The sequence below is a fragment of the Gorilla gorilla genome, chromosome 16 (genome assembly GCF_029281585.2).
Source record: "Gorilla gorilla gorilla isolate KB3781 chromosome 16, NHGRI_mGorGor1-v2.1_pri, whole genome shotgun sequence".
Lineage (NCBI taxonomy): Eukaryota > Metazoa > Chordata > Mammalia > Primates > Hominidae > Gorilla > Gorilla gorilla.
This window is the reverse complement of record NC_073240.2, coordinates 68,082,885-68,100,743: the sequence shown is the minus strand read 5'-3', so window position 1 is coordinate 68,100,743 and position 17,859 is coordinate 68,082,885. Positions and strand designations below refer to the sequence as shown.

Below are 17,859 nucleotides of genomic sequence, written 5' to 3'. Positions count from 1 at the left end.
CCTCAACTGCACCCCTGCCTGGTGAAATGACAGTCAATCTCTGATTCCAGATGACAAAAACTGGATAAAAACTTAAAACAAATGGCGACCTTTCAAAAGATTAATTTGTTTACCAACAAAATGTTCCCTCTTTGTCATCTGAGATGGGGGTGACCTTCACTTTCCCATATCTAGCCTGAAAGGATGCTGACTATAGTCATCTGTTAAGTTAACTCCATCTCAGCAATTATTCCCTTTTTTTATTTTTAGTGACAAGAAGGGTTTATTAATTCACTCTGCTTCTTGTTATGGTTTATAAATGCAACAAGCTCATTCTGAATTACTGCAGTGTAACATCAATTTGTTTAAATCTCATTCTGCTACCGTTGCCAAATTATGTTGTGACTGTAATTGTGGCCATATACATGGGCTTAAAACACAATCATGTTTTGAAATCGCCCTTCTTTCTCCACTCCCACTCCCCACCCCCACCCCCACCCCTACCCCTTACTTCTAGTGCTTCTTCTAATCATTTGACATTAACACAATTGCCTCACTTTCTATTACTTTATCATTTCAGAAATGAATATGCTTTCAGTGAGAGAGAGATTACTATGTACACCCCAAGTGAAACAGTAAAGAATGAAACTATGATTTGTGAAGTGTGGTTGCTACCCAACTAAGTTAGTGGAAAACACTGCATAACATATGGCTCATAAAATCTAGAAATCATAATAGTATTAAATTCAACCTCATGAATAAATAAAAGATTCTAAGTTTACATTGCATTATATATATATTTATTTGGAAAGTAGAACCAAAGAACTGGTATAATTCTACAGCAACTCACATCTTGCCAAAAAGAAAAATGTTTTTATGATTCTTTTCTAGGTCACAACAGTTATAATCAGAGTTATTTGTGCAGCGATTCAAAGCAATGTTTGGTTTGGCTATTTTGTTATGCATTCATAATCGTTCTTTTAAAATTCATGTTAACAGATACATGTTTCAAGCCTTTTAAGAAACACTTTTTATTTAAAAGAAATAAATCACAGTCAAATTTTCTGTAGATTTCTTAATGTGTTGTATTATAAAGTCTAACTGGAACTGGATGTCAGTGAGGGAACATGAACAGTACCAGGGATTTCTTCTTGTTTCCACATACCTTTGAGGACCTACTAGAAAAAATGTTAGAAGGTTGTTTGTTACTATTTGGCAGATTGAAGATATTGAAAAAATCACCAGTGAGTCTCACTTTTAATATGTTTTTGGTAAATTGATTTTACATAACAGAGTCACAGGATATAAAATTCTGAAGATAGTTTTGCAATATGAGTATGTGTGTGTGGCAGGGGGTATATGTGTTTTCAATGCACTAAAATCCTGGCATCAGCCTCTTATTATCAGGAGGAATACACCACTTCATAAGATGGAGAAGATACCAGCTTCTAGGAACAAATAATGGAAATTGGCTACATATTCACATTTGCTCTGTCAAAAATGTCTAAGGTTATTTACAGGCTTTTGACAAGCTGATCAAGTTTCATAAGAAGTAAGGAAACACATGGCCCTCGGCAGCCAAATAATAATCCCCTTTGAGTGTTTAGTTCTAAAATGATTAGCTTTGATGATGCCTTTCTAATTAACTATACATCACAATGCTAGACACATTACTCTAGTTTGGGTAAGTACTTTTGAAACGATTTTTATAAGTAGTAAATCACAACTGCATTTATCCCCAAATGCTTTATATGACTGTTTAAAACCAAATACCTGAACACACTTCTCTCACAGTACTTTTTGCACAATGCTTCTGTTTTACAAATCCAAAATGAAAATACTGTTTTTCAGTTAGTATTACCATACAACTATATCAACATAAAATGATAGGGTCAACTAACTATTTGATCAAAAGGCCAACAGTTTGAAAAAAATATACACAATGTATATCCAATTTTAAATTGCTCTGGTGTAGATTTTTATGGCATCAAGTTTGATGGAAAAAGGAGATTTAATACAGTAAATGAATATCTATTAGCTATATGTCATGAAAGGGAAGTGCTTTCCCAAATTCTCTTTGCTCAAAGTATGTAGATACAACATCCAAGGCACTCACTCTATTTGGAAATTGGAAAAATACACAATTAATGACTAAGAATCTGCCCCAAGTTTTGGATATAATTTTGAAATCTCTATTTGCTTAAGTCTGAATCTTCATTCAGATTCATAAAGCAAAGCATAATCCTTTTTAAATCTAGAGGTATGCCTTTTAAAACTCCAGTACTCATCAGAAAAAGTTCACATGAAACACAGCAGTTGCCTCGGGCTACAAAGCCTCAGTACTCCTCCAGCTAAGCCAATATTAATTCTAGATGGAAGAGGAAAACCAACAACAAAAGAGAAATCTGCTTCTGTCTGTGTTGCCAGAGAAATAATATTTGTATTTCAGGGGCTTTGGGCTCATGGGAAGCAGATAAAAACCCTTTCACATTATTCACAGTGACATTTTAAATAAAGTTTCAGCAGGAATAAAAATATCTAACTTTCTGGTTATTTCTTAGGCTATAAAAGTATTTGTAAGATAAAGTGCTCTTAAACCAAACCTGTTAGAATAACATAAAGCACATATAAAGAAACTGAAAATATATTTCAGGGTTACACGAATGAAGTAGGCAGTTGAAAATGTCTGTGTAGGAAATTTGGAAGATTAATCTAAGAGACTATTATGCTAGTTAGAAATGGCTTTGCAATTTAATCCTAACATTAATCTTGTTTTTAGTTTTGATTTCACCAAGGTATACATTTAAGAGCTTTTGAAAGAAGCCAAAGGTTAAAAATGTATTTAAAAAAATAGAGATGTTACCTCAGTAATTGTTTTCAGTGTTAGAAATGATCTCAAATTAAATAATTTCCCAGCTAAAATGAAGCACTACTCTTAATTCTCCTAAGAAAACTCCACAACATAGAAAGAGTACAATCCTTGCTTTAGGACAAGGTAGCATCTAGTCAATGGCAAAAATGGCATTGACTCTGAGATCTCTTACTGCAGATCTACATTTGACTATTTTTCCCTCTCATTATTTTGCTGACATAAAGGCTTAGTCCCTGCTTGCCTCAGATTTAGAATAATATTCTCAAATATTTGCATGCTATGACAGTATACACAATTGAAGAGGATTCTGTGCTGTTGTTTTATTTGGATTTTTCTAGTGGTAAGCCTACTATCAAAGAAATACAATATTTAAAATTTCTCTATTAATTCTTTCTGCTGGTAAATTATTTCCTCGTTAAAATTATGGTACTAGATTATTTAGGAATATCAAATAAAATAGAGAAATCTGAATGAGCTACAAATAAGTCTTCAAAAATAGGCTTACATTTTCTTAATCACTGCTAATTATAAACAGAATGAGAGCCACTTCATCTCCAAAAAATTCCAAAGACAAAAGGATCACAATCTTTACTTAACATCTACATTACATCTTACACTACTAATAAATGACTTTTATTTCTTAAAAAAATAACAGCTCATTAAAACAACTCATTACTTACACATGCTTTTCTCTGATTAACATATGGCAAACTGATTCCATAGTTCGCATTTACAGCAGCTCTGTGGTGGATGTTTTCAGGATCCTGCAAGATTTTTACATTCAACCCTATCTTTCGCTGAAACAAAGAAACAATGAAACTTTCATGCTGGATGAACAAAAATGCTTACTAACATTTTATATCCTCAAAGGAGTTTAAAGTTCTTCGGAAATAATTATTTTAATGAAATTCTCACTGGAAAAAAATATATTTGGATCTTTTATTTAGGCTGCTAATCAGTCCCTTTTATTCACAGAAAAGGAACTTTCTGTAGATTTTCCTCCGTGTATCCCATTGCTCCCACAAATACATCCTCAGACACATTTTCTCAAAAATAATGCTGGAAGCCAACCAAGGTGGGCAAAGGACTAGATAGAATACCTGGCCTTAATTTCTTTTTAGCTTTCCAGGTCAAGGATTTTGTCAATGAAATCTATACTACAAATACACAGGTAGAGGGCTCCCTTGGTCTGTTAATGTGGCCACTTTCCTCTAGGGACATTTACAGGTAAATCTCAGTTTGGGCCTGGTAAATTTACCACAACAAATTTATCTACTCCTTCATAGAGATTCTCTTATCTGTAAGAATAATTTATGCTTTCATTAGAAAAAAATAAAAGCCTCTTGTCTGAACCACTTATTCCTCATTTTAAATAATTCAAATTAGTTATTGTTGACATGCTTGATAAACCATGAGAGTGGGCCACATAGTGGTGGTGGCAAGGGGCACTAGATAGTTGTCAGGACACCTAGGTGCCAGCTCTCCTCTCGACTGCTGTGTGTGACCTTGGGTAAGTCACTTCACCTCTATGGAAGTCAGTTTCTTTATTCACAAAATGCATGTTAGACTTAATGGTCTCTTGAGGAACCATGCCCGAGCTTTGGGATTCTACGATTTGAGGCTAAAAAATAATTTGGCACGTAGGGAATATGGTATTACTAATAATTTCTAGTCTTTTGTGATTTTAAAAATTGTAATATAATGCATATACCATAAAATTCACCCCTTTAAAGTGTACAATTCAGTGGTTTTCAGTATATTCACAACCATCGCCACTATCTAATTCCAGAACATGTGCATCCCCCCAAAATGAGACCTCATACCCATTAGCAATTGCTCCCCATTCCCTCTTCCCACTAGTTCCAGGCAACCAGTAATCTACTTTCTGTCTCTCCTGATGTATCTATTCTGGACATTTCATAAAAATGGAGTCAAAATATGTAGGCTTTGCAACTTTTTAAAAAGGAGGTTAGAAGTATTGTGAGCAACTTAACTGTTTTCCTTTCAATTAAGTGTCTTAGTTTTGAGGGTGATCTGACGCAGTTGTTAAAATGTTGTAGGAATTGGACAGATTTGTTCATGATCCATCTATTTCTTTGACATAAGCATTTATAAAGGGTCTGTGCCTAAGGTCAAAGTGAAGAAGGCTACAAAAATATCTACAGAATGTATGCTAGATAAGCATAGATACGTTTAGGTAAGGTCTTTAACAGATATCCCAAATCTTCCTTTTACTTTTTAATAGCATGGTTTTTTGTTGTTGTTGTTGTTGTTTTGAGATGGAGTCTTGCTCTGTCACCCAGGCTGGAGTGCAGTGACACAATCTCGGTTCACTGAAACCTCCGCCTCCCAGGTTCAAGTGATTCTCCTGCCTCAGCCTCCTGAGTAGCTGGGATTACAGGTGCGCACTACCACACCCGGCTAATTTTTGTATTTTTAGTAGAGACAGGGTTTCACCATGTTGGTCAGGCTGGTCTCGAACTCCTGACCTCGTGATCCACCTGCCTTAGCCTCCCAAAGTGCTGGGATTACAGGCATGAGCCACTGTAGTCGACCAGTAGCATTTCTTAAACCAAATCTCCAAATAACTGCCCTCAACTGTCCACTTTATTTAATCTGGGCAAGGATACAGGATGCAAACAAGACATGTCTATTTCCTTCTCCTTGAGGTACACGTGGTCACAAAAGTAATGTCGTACCTAATTATAAATGGCTTTTCTTCTGTGGGTAACACTCACAGCACTACTCCAGGGTTTTTGCATGGAAGCAGATTGCCTCTTCTATTGAAATTAATACCTGAACATAATTTTTTCCTTCTTAAACTTTCAGAATAATTTCTATTCTACCAAGGATTGGGAAATTGCTAATACGTATTATATTGACTGGATGTGGGTTTCTGTAATTAGGGTGTTTTTAAAATGTGTGTATTCTGGATACAGAATTGATGGTAATAGCTTCATCTATCACGTCTAAGCTTTGTTAGAACATTTTAATTATGGGATTATTGGCTCATAGCAGTTTTCTTAGTTTTATCATGCTCCATCAAGTTTGTGTGGTTATAGGTCTGGTGTAGGGAGGAAATGGCCAAATACAGAATCACTGTTAAAACTGGCCTTAAAATCCTGTAGTGTTCTGCCTATTGTTAAATTCTGTAGCACTACACATAGTTATTTCTGAAAAGAAATCAGTATGTAAATAGAAATCCAGCAGAAATGATAGGTGTACTATCAATTCTTTATTGTTGGGTTCAAAAGCAATCATTTGAGGTTAAAAGATAATTTTAAAATATTAATATTCTCATATTTACTATTTTGGTCCCAATGCATGTGTATACCAAAATAGTAATATGTAGCACACATGATTTAATTGCTCTTTTCAAAAACACTTAAAAGGAATCTATGTTTAAAGAATATTAACATAATCATACAGGCATGGTGGCTCACTCCTGTAATCCCAGCACTTTGGGAGGCCGAGGTGGGTGGATCATTTGAGGTCAGGAGTTCGAGACCAGCCCGGCCAACATGGTGAAACCCCGTTTCTACTAAAAATACAAAAATTAGCCAGGTGTAGTAGCGTGCGCCTGTGGTCCCAGCTACTTGAGAGGCTGAAGCATGAGAATTGCTTGAACCCAGGAGGTGGAGGTTGCAGTGAGGTGAGATCATGCCACTGCACTCTAGCCTGGGCAACAGAATGAGACTCGGTCTCAAAAAAAAAAAAAAAAAAAAAAAATTAACATAACAAATGTTTCACTGAAATTCACTACCAAGTACATTCAAAACCTAAATTTGTCTTACGAACCATCTATAGTGATGTATGGGAAAATACTTATAAACATAGCTGTATTATGAGACTCAATAATAAGGTTTTCAAGAAAATCAATTACAGACTTCAAAAACAAAAATAAAATTAATCATTCCATTAAGCAGGAAAGTATGCTCTGGAAGATGATCATTTTTTACCAACAGTAAGGTAAATATCATAAATAATTTCAGAAATTTTTAGTAAATTGGTCAAGAAAAGATACCAATTTATGTAATCTATCTTGAGTCACTAGACAATCTAAACTTTGTATTCTTTCCTTTTGATGGTAATTACAAGCAGATATATCAAATGTGACTCTCATTTAGACTCTGGTTTGTAAGAACAAAAGTTATTATCAGAGCCAATTACTGTTTTACCTACATGGCTGCACAGAAGCAGGGAGCTCAATTTTCATCTCATCAGTGATTCTGTGGTATTTATTTTATTACTATGCCCACAAAGCTATATAAGAAGGAAATAGCTTATGCTATTAAAACTAGGGTTGGAATATAGGAGGCTAAGGTTTCTTTTAGAACAACTTCTGAATTAAAAACACTAGGCAGCGTGTAATGCCAGCTCCCCAGACATGGGTAGACCATAAAATGACACACATCTGAGCAGTAGATCCCACACAGAGTAATCAAAATTGAAATGCTTCACAAACAAAGTTGAGAGAGGCTATTTACTAAGTTACAGTATTATCGACAGTGTTTCCTGCAAGTAGTGTCTTCTAAAGTGGATATTGCTTAATATCATATTCCCACTGGTTAAAGACAGCTGCTGTTTAGTCTCAAATGCAGAGAAAAGAAAAATACAAAGAATTTAGTCACTTTTAACACTCATTCTCTCAACCACTGTCTTATGTAATATGAAGAACAATAGACGTCAAGTCCTGATTTGAGCTGTATGATCTAGATTGCTCATTTGTAAAACTGGGTAGTAACCCTTAGCTTCATAGGGTTGTTTGTGAAGTTCAAATGACTAATGTATGGTAAGTATCTTGTAAATTATAAAGTACTATTCTGGAGCCAATGTGAAAGAGGCTCCCACTGGCCCCAAAATAATGATTACCGTGGATTGAAACACTTCAAACATATAAAAATCCATGAGTTCTTAATAATACTCCCTTCCCCTCAAAAACCTAGTTGATAAAATTGATAAATTAACCTAAAAATTGATAAATAAAAGAACTAAGCAAAAAGTAAGTAATTAAAACTGGTTTTCAGAGTCACCAAAGAGTTGCTAAGGAAAACTTCCTCATAGAGGCTAAAATAATGCAAAGGAATGATAGAATTATAAAAATCACTACTTTGTAATTCCTAATGAAATAACGTATTAAAGTAAACATCAATGGTTGCTAATATCATTAAGTGAAAGGTTGTAGAGAATTTTATAAAAGACAAATTCAGCTGAAAATCCTTGGAGTCATTTATCAGTCTTAATATTATTAAAAGACAAAAAAAGAAATTGTGTCTTGATATGCTATAAAAGAAAATACACAGGCACTGGGTACAGCACCATTGTAAAATATGAAGTAGTCCTGCCAAAAAGACAGAATCTGAATACAATCAAGCTTCCAGATAAAACTAACAGTTTAGAAGAGCTACTAGGGACACAGGAACATGTAAAATGGCACCATGGGATTGCAATCAGATAAATCCAGACTGTGGGAAGAACCTATATGACAAATGACCTGGTTTCTTCAACAAATAATTGACATTAAAATTTTTTTATTTTTAATTTTTGTGGATACATAGTAGGTATATATATTTATGAGGTATATGAGCTATTTTGATACAAGCATATAATGAGTAATAATTACATCACATCAGGGGAAATGGGATATCCATCACCTCAAGCATTTATCCTTTCTTTGTATTACAAACAATCCAGTTATACACTTTTATTTTTAAATGTACAATAAATTATTGTTGAGTATAACAGAGTGACCAGCCAGTGTCACCTTGTTGTGATACACTAGATCTTATTCATTCTATTTAACTATATTTTTGTGCTCATTAACTATCCCCCCTTCTCCCCAAGCCCCACACTACCCTTCCCAGCCTCTGGTAACCATCCTTCTACTCTCTATCTCAGTGAATTCAATTGTTTTAATTTTTAGCTTCCACAAATAAGTGAGAACATGTGAATCCTGCCCTTCTATGCCTGGCTTATTTCACTTAACATAATGATCTCCAGTTCTATCCATGTTGTTGCAAATGACAGGATCTCATTGTTTTTTTTTTTTGGCTGAATATATTCCATTGTGTGTAAGTGCCACATTTTCTTTATTCATCTGTTGATGGACACTTAGGTTGCTTCTAAATCTTGGCTATTGGGAATAGTGCTACAATAAACATGGGAGTGCAGATATCTCTTTGATACACTGATTTCCTTTCTTTTGGAAATGGGATTGCTGGATCATATGGTAGCTTTATTTTTAGTTGTTGTTGTTGTTCAGACAGATTATTGCTCTATCACCCAGGCTGGAGCACAGTGGCACAATCTCTGCTCACTGCAACCTCTGCCTCTCGGGTTCATGTGATTCTTGTGCCTCAGCCTCCCAAGTAGCTGAGATTACAGGCATGCACCAACACACCCAGCTAATTTTTGTAATTTTTAGTAGAGACGGGGTTTCATCATGTTGGCCAGGCTGGTCTTGAACTCCTGGCCTCAAATGATCTGCCCACCTCGGCCTCCCAACGTGCTGGAATTACAGGAGTAAGACACCACACCTGGCCTATTTTTAGTTTTCTGAGGAACTTCCAAACCGTTCTCCATAGTGGTTGTATTAATTTACATTCCTACCAACTGTGTAGGAGGTTTCTGTTTTCTCCACATACTTGCCAGCATTTGTTATTGCCTGTCTTTAGATAAAAGTCATTTTAGTGGGCCAGATGATATCTCATTGTAGTTTTGATTTGCCTTTCTCTGATTATCAGTGATGTTAAGCCACCTGTTTGTCATTTGTATGTCTTATTTTGAGAAACGTCAATTCAGATCTTTTTTTTTTTTAGACCGAGTCTTGCTCTGTCGCCCAGGCTGAGAGTGCAAGTGATGTGATCTCAGCTCACTGCAACCTCCGCCTCCTGGGTTCAAGCAATTCTCCTGCCTCAGCCTCCCAAGTAGCTGGGATTACAGGCTACGACACCACACCTGGCTAATTTTTGTATTTTTAGTAGAGACGGGGTTTCACCATATTAGCCAGGCTGGTCTGGAACTCCTGACCTCAGAAGATCCACCCGCCTCGGCCTCCCAAAGTGCTGGGATAACAGGTGTGAGCCACTGTGCCCGGCCTCTTTTGCCCATTTTAAAATCAGATTATTAGAATTTTTTTTCCTAGAGTAGCTTGAGCTCCTAATATATTCTGGTTATTAATCCCTTGTCAGATGGGTAGTTTGCAAATATTTTCTCCCATTCTGTGCGTTGTCTCTTTGTTGACGGTTTCTTCTTGCTGTGCAGAAGCTTTTTAACTTGATGTGATCCCATTTGTCCATTTTTGCTTTGTTTGCCTGTGCTTGTAGGGTATTACTCAAGAAATCTTTAAATGACATTTTTTAAACAAGGGAAACTGTTTAGGTAAAATGAAATACAATTATAATGTGTGGACCTTGTTTGCATCCTGATTCATGCAAACAATAGTAGAATGACAATTTAAAGACAATTGGGGAAAATTGCGCATGGACTGGGAATTATACAATATTAGTGAATTGTTAAGTTTTCGGCATGATGGAGGGAAAGATGGACAAGGATGTTTGCAAGAGAAAGACTATGGTGCTGAACCACTGAATCAGTTAGAAGAGATTTGAGATTATATAACAGAAAATGCTACTGGGGTCTATTCTCACTAGTTACAGGTGATAATGGTTATTTTAAAAAAATCTTTACCAAATAATATACGATAAAGTGAAATGATATGATGTCTGGGATTTGCTTTCAAAGACTTTGCCAAAAATAGTAGAGGGAATAGATGAAATTAGAATAGAAAAATTATGTTAACTGTTAAAGCTGGGAGATGGCTATATGGATTTTTGCGTCTATTCAAAAATACATTTTCTTAATAAAATGTCAACTAAAATTAAGGTGTAATTAAAATGTAATTGTTCATTATTTTATTATTAATTCAGCTCTAACATTCTATGCTCTATTACCTCCCCTCTTATCTCCGTGTTAGGGCTAGAAGGATCAACAAAGTAGAAGCCCTCCACAATCATAGCATCACTTAACTCCATGCTGCTTCTAAACAGCCCAGCTGCTGCCTAACTGCCTCAGGTTCACAAAACCTAAAGGCTTACCTACTTCTATTCAGATGTGGCCATCCCGTTTTCTCATTCCTACAGGAGTTGAATTGGAGAATAAGAGAAGGGTTTGGGGAGAGAGCTAACATTTATTTAGGTCCCATTTTGTGCCAAGCACCAGAACAGGTGAGTGTGGTCATAGTCACCTGATTTGAGTCCTAAAAATAAGAAGAGGAAGTATATGATATTGTCACTACTTTGCCAGTGAGGATAATTGGTTAAGTGACTTCTCAAGGTCACACAATCTGGAATTGAGGAGACAGGATTTGATTTACATCTCTGAATCCAAAGCCTCATTTCATCACAACACACTGCCACATTATAAAGAAATGTTAGGTGATGGACTCTTGATTCAACTTCCTATCATCCTATCAGATTCTTTACCCTCTCCAATCCCCACAGGCACTGCTTGGTCCATGCTTCACTGATTATTACACAGACCTCCTTAATGGTCCCTCAGATGGGTCTCTTTGCCTCCAATCCATCTTCTGCATGATGGCCTGCCTCTAATCACTGAATCCAATACGTCTCTCACCTTTAAAATCCTCCACCAGTTTCCCTTAGGGGGCGTAATCTGACCCATTCCTTCCAGCTCCGCCTCCTGCCATTCCTTCCTAACAGCTCTGTGGACTTTTCATGCTGAATGACCAATGGCCACATACAACATGCTCTCTCCACCTCTGCAAGTGAGCATGCTGTTCCCTCTTCTGCGAATGTCTTCCTCTTCCCTCTTCAGTGTCTTCTGGTCACACTTTTATTCAAACTTGAACTTCAGTCAGGCCCAAATTACTCTGGGAGGTCTCCTCCAACCTCTATCTCTCCTTTAACAAAATTCATTCATTCATTCAAACATTTCTTGAGAGCCTAGTAGGTTTTAGAAACAGGACAGACGAAGTCCCTGCCCATGTGGATCTTACTTTCTTGAAGGTATGTGAGGAATCAGACAATAAGCACATAAACAGATATAAAATTAATTTCAGATTGCCCTAAATGCTCTCAATAAAATACACTAGGATAATGGGATAGAGAATAAGAGGAAACTACCTTAGATATGGTGGTCAAGAACAGCCTCTCTGAGGAGACAACAATTAGACTAAGACCAGAGTGATGAAACTGAGATAGTTATGCAAAGATCTCTAAATGACTGAGGAGTGAGAAACTGACGATTCATGAGAGGAAATAACTGTAGAAACTAAGGCCTTAATAAGAGGCTGGCCTTAATAGGAAAGGGACACTTCCATTATGATTAGAGAGAAGGCACAGAATATACATCTTGACCTAGAAAGACTGATGCATTTAGTTAGGATTCATTTGTCTATATGTGACCAAAAACTAGAAGAATATTGTTTAAATAAGAGAGAATTTAGTCCTCTCATGTACCGGAAGTCCAGAGGTAGGTTGTTCAGGGTTGATTTGGAAGTCATAAAATTCTTAGGGAGCAGACCCCTCCTAGCTCAGTACTCTTCTATCCCAATATGTGGACCTACTCTTCCTGGTCTAAGATGGCTGCTAGATAGAGTTCCAGCATCATAGACTCATCCCACATAGCAAAAGAGAGGAGGGAGAAGAAAACGATCAAAGGGCACAAGCCAGTTCTATGTTTTTAGAACATTTCCTGAAAGCTACCCATAATACTCCCCCTTACATTTCATTAGCCAGTACTTGGCCATATAGCTATAATCAACTGCAAAGGAAGCTGGAAAATATGGTCTTTACATGAGACAGCCATATTTCTAGCTAAAAAGATCAAAGGTGTTATTACAAAGAAAGAGGGAGAAGAATACTGGGGATACTAGCAGACTCTGACACAAAAAATGAGGTGGCACTCATCTGATTTCATTTATTTTTTTCAGCGAGTATGAAGAGAGATCATCAGCTGAAAGTAAGGGGAGACAAGGGTGCTGGAGGTATGAAGAAAGAGGAGAAAGTTTAAAATAGCTGTCTCAAGGGATAAGAAAGTGATTTTGCTACAGAAAAGTGATAGCACTTATCGGCTGAGTTTAGTGCCCACCTGAAATTTGGGGTCATAAAATTAAAGTCAGACCCCTAAGCACCATTGTGAGATGTACTGCAGCTATATTTAGCTACTCAGATGCAAACACAGAGCAGTTGGTTAGGTTTAACCAGACTTGTGTTTTGTCTCCCAGGCATGATGGAGGGGAAGATGGATAAGGATGTTTGCAAGAAAGAGACCATGGTGCTGAACCACTGAATCAGTTAGAAGAGATCTGACATTATATAACAGAAAACCCTACTGGGGTCTATTCTCAACATGGCAGAGGTAGTCAATTGCTAGCATTAGTTCAGCTGCTCAGAGAAGCCACTGGGGGCCCAGTTCCTTTCTCTCTTTCTGCTCTACAATCATCAGGGTGTTGCCTTTTGTCCATGCTTGTCATCCCATGGTTGCAGGATGATTGCTGCAGCTCCAGATGTCATATCTGTGTTTAAGGGAGGAAGAAAGGAGAAAGGGAAATAGGGGCAAAGGAACATGCCAGTTGTGACTATCCCCTTTATTAGAAAAGCAAAATATTCCCTGGAACTAACCCCCAGTAGACTGCTGCTTGGTACTAACTGGACAGAACTGGGACACGTGGAAATATTTTGCTTTGAGGAAGGCTCGGAAATGAGGAATCTTATTCCTTATGATATAACGCCATCCTGAGCAAAATCAGTTGTTAGTAATATAGGCAAGGAAATAGATATTGGGCAGAGAACTAACAATTTCTGCCACAACCATGGCATCTAATCTAGCTGAGAAGGAAAAGACAATAAGACAAAAGTGATAAATAGTGAAATAATGGGAGGTCAATGGGTTGAAGGTCCTCATAGTGTTGAAAAATTGTTGGAAGAACATACTATATGTGAGCTGGCAGTCTAGGATGCAGAGGTCACACTGCTGTGCTTGAAAAAGACTTTCAAGATGATGCCCTTAATGGTTACATCAAAGCCCAGGCATTAGGCATACCCTCTGGCTCTACAAGAGCATGTTTTCCAAAACTCTATTATACCATTCACTACTGTATCTATAGGGGACCTTTCAAATTGCAAGTCATATTCTCTGGTGAAAGCCTCCAATAACTTTCGATCTCCCTCGATAATATCCAAAGTCTCACAATGGTCTACAAGATCTGGCCCCTCCTACTTTTCCCACTTCACTCTTCCTTGCACCCTCCCCTTCTTTGCTATTCACACTCATAATTTAGGGTCTTTCTTCTGTCTAGGATGTATTTCCTCCAAGGAGGCACATGACTTGCTCCTTCAGAGCCATCAAATTTGTGCTCACATGTCACCTTACAAGTTAGACCATCCCAATAGTCCCTATGTTCCTTTCCCAGCTTTTCTCTCACCAACTAACATGCTATTCACTCTGGCCCTCCATATCCATGGGTTCTGCATTCATGAATTCAATCAACGGTGAATTTGAAATATTTTTTTAAAAATGTATCTGTACCAAACATATACAGACTCTTTTTCTTGTCATTATTTTCTAAACTATGCAGTATAAAAACTATTTACAGAGCATTTACATGGTATTAAGTATTACAAATAATCTAGCGATTATTTAAAGTGTACAGGAGGATGTACATAGGTTATATGCAAATATTACACTATTTTATATCAGGGTTTTGAGCATACACAGATTTTAGTATCCAAGGGAGATCATGGGACCAATCCCCCACGAATAGTGAGGGACAACTGGATGTTTACTTTTCAAATTGTTTTTTGTTTTCCTAATGACTACTCAGCCTCAATTAGAATGTAAGCTCCATGAGAGCAGAGAAATTTGGCTGATGCCTAAAATAGGGCCCAACATGTATTAGGTACATAATAGAGGTTGATTAGTACTTATCAACAAATAAGAACAATAATACTTATACAACACTCACTGTACAACCGATACTAATGTTAAACCCATTTTGCAGATGAGGAATTGAGGCATGGAGAGGTTAAGTGACTTGCCCAAGTATAGCTAGTAAGTGATAGAGCCAGGATGTTAACCCATAGTTCTAACCACTATGCTGTCATCTACTGAGAGCCTACTCCAGGCTAGGCACTGTCTAGGCCCTAGTTACAGCAATGAACTAAGCAGAGTCCCTCTGCTTTAGAAATAAAATAATCAGATGCAATGGATAACAGATCCAGGACTGGAAAGAGAGGAGTAAAAGTCATTTGGGCAATAACTGGGGCAATCTAAATATGAACTGGAAATTTATTATATTCAAGAATTATTGTTGATTTTATTAGGTGAGATAAAGATATTGTGAGTGAAAGAGAAACAGTTCATTTTTGAAGATTCATGTTAAAAGCATTAAGGGGTGAAATGTCATTAGGTTTTTATTTTATTTTAAAACACTTCAATAAAAATAGATGAAGCAAAAATGGTAAAGGTTAACAATTGTTCAATCTAAGTGATGGAGAAGTGGTTATTTATGTTATTTTTTCATACTGTTTTAGTCTTTTTGGGCTGCTATAATGAAGCCTGGGAGCTGGCTTACCCCTGTAATCCCAGCATTTTGGGAGGCCAAGGCAGGAGGATCACTTGAGCTCAGAAGTTGGAGACCAGCCTGGGCAACAAAACCTTGCTACTACTAAAAATTTAAAAATTAGCCAGGTATGGTGGCATGCAGCTCTAGTCCCAGTCTCAGCTACTCGGGAGGCTGAGGCAGGAAGACTGCTTGAACCCAGGAGATTGCGGCTGCATGATGAGCCATGATTGTATACTGCATTCTAGCCAGGGCAACAGAGCAATACCCTGTCTCAAAAAAAGAGTCTGGATGGCTTATAAACAACAACAACATTTATTTCTTACAGTTCTGGAGCCTGGGAAGTTCAAGATCAAGACACTGGTAGATTCAGTGTTTGGTGAGGGCCTGCTTCCCAGTTCATAGATGGCCATCTTTTCACTGTGTCTGCACATGGAAGAGGGGCCAAGGAAGCTCCCTAGGGCCTCTTTTATAAGAGCACTAATCCCCCTCATGAGGGCTTCACTCTCATGAGCTAAGCACTTCCCAAAGTCCATACCTCAAAATGTCATCACACTGTGCATTAGGATTTATTTAATAACATGAATTTTGGGGACATACACACACATTCAGTCTATAGAAAGTATATTTGAATATTTTCATACAAAAAGGGTTTTTAGAAACTATGGAAAAGGAAACAAATATTTTCAAAAAGTCGCTGCTCTCATGGAGCTTACATTCTAATGAGAGGGCAGAACTCACAGTGGATCCTTGTAGGCATTCTCTTCTTTCCAATCTATTCTATAAAATCCAACTTGCCATCTCATCAGTAAAATTTTTACCCTGATAGAGGTATAACTTACACTGAAAATTTCTGAAGGAACCTTTGCCTGCTCTGACATTTTCCATTTTTGATCTTTTACCATATTATGCCACATAATGTCAAAAATCCTCAAAACTTTCGTTTGGGTGAAATTTTGAAAATCACCTTTCTTAATTAGATCAAAATTCACAAAATTAAAGATTCTTTCCAGGTTAGATACAAATGTACATTGCTGTATCATACTAGAGCACAGTATTTTTTTATGTTTGATTGTTAAGGCATCAATTTTAAGGAACTTGGGGTGAGCTGGTGTTTATCCTGGCTAGAATTAGATGACTGTTGAAGTCCCTTCAAAATGTGAGATTCCAGGAAATTCTAGAATTAGGTTAATAATCATAATAATACCCATAATTGAGCACTTTACCATGTGCCAGGTATTGTGCTATTTGGGAAGCTATGCATTTATTCCAGTTTTTGGAACTCGTCTTTTAGACTGTCTACATCACATTCTTTAGAATGGCTTCACCTTTTTGCTTTTGCCAAAAATTATTCTGAGTTACATCTGGCAAACAAGGTAGGTATCCAAGCTGAACAATAGGTATTGTCTAGAATGAGACAGTTACAACACAGTGATAGTATGTCCCTTCCCTAGTGGTTGGACTTGCATGAATAATGATTGTGTTTCTGTCTTCTGCAGTGTTTTCCAGAGTGGATTCTATCAACACTGCGAGAGATATAGCTCTTCTTGTGCAGAATATCCTATGGACTATAGAAAGTTTAGTGTTCCTGGCCCACTAAAGGCCAGCAGTGCTTCAAAAACATTGTAACAACCCCAGAAGTCTCTCTGCATTCCCCAAGGCTCCCAAGGAAGGCCACTATATTAAATTCCACGTGGAAAGGGATCATGCTGTATTATATATCTCTGCATTCCAGAGCTGGGCACAGTGAATGGCACAAATGTGATACTCAAAGTTTGTTGAGTAATCTGAACTGTCTCACAAACTGCCTTCACAATTTAATTGCCTTCAAAATTACAAAATAAAATCTCCAAGAATTCTTTCAACACTGAAATTATTAGGTTAAGCATAAAGCCTTGTATGATATGTGCTGTATTTCTTCTATTCAAAAAAAATGTTTTCAAGTTTTAACATTTCTGAAATCAGCCTTTCTTACATGTGATGTCAAAAGAATCTTGCCAGTCACTACCCACAGGAGTAAGCTGTGATGCAATTGTGCAACTCAGACTAGCCATGAATAAGAACATGTTCATAACATCATCACCACAATTGAATTTTGTGTCCTAGAAGTACCAGAGGTGCTTAAAATTTAAGCAGAGATTTTTGCTTAAAACACCTTTTAAAAGATTACATTTTGATGCAGCATTAAAATAAAAAAGTTATTACAGATGCAGAAATTATGATATAAACCAGCATAGTAAATCTCATGGAATAGACTCTAGGATTTTCAAAGCTATGGAGAGCTGGTATCACCAGTTTATATAATCATTCAGGTACTGAAAAGCTCTGACAGAAGCCTTCCACTGATTTTCAGGAGAAGGTGTTTAACTTTCAGGGCTGGGAATTAAGTTAAGAAAAATATGAAATTATGACTTGGACCAAATAA

General features: G+C 36.9%; 1 protein-coding gene across 24 annotated transcripts in view; it reads right to left on the bottom strand.

Moving 5' to 3' along the window:
* The window catches only part of IQCH (IQ motif containing H), a 247,006-nt gene that overhangs the window by 193,807 nt on the left and 35,340 nt on the right, over window positions 1–17,859 (bottom strand). For 15 of the 24 annotated variants that reach the window (XM_031002514.3, XM_031002515.3, XM_031002516.3 and 12 more), the window contains one exon: window positions 3,532–3,648. The exons of 8 other annotated variants lie outside the window; for them this stretch is intronic. In XM_031002514.3, coding sequence (XP_030858374.3) covers window positions 3,532–3,648 — 117 coding nt within the window. Of the gene's footprint in view, window positions 1–756; window positions 1,158–3,531; window positions 3,649–17,859 lie in introns of those variants that run through there. One more of the 24 variants, XM_004056375.4, reaches the window with a different exon arrangement.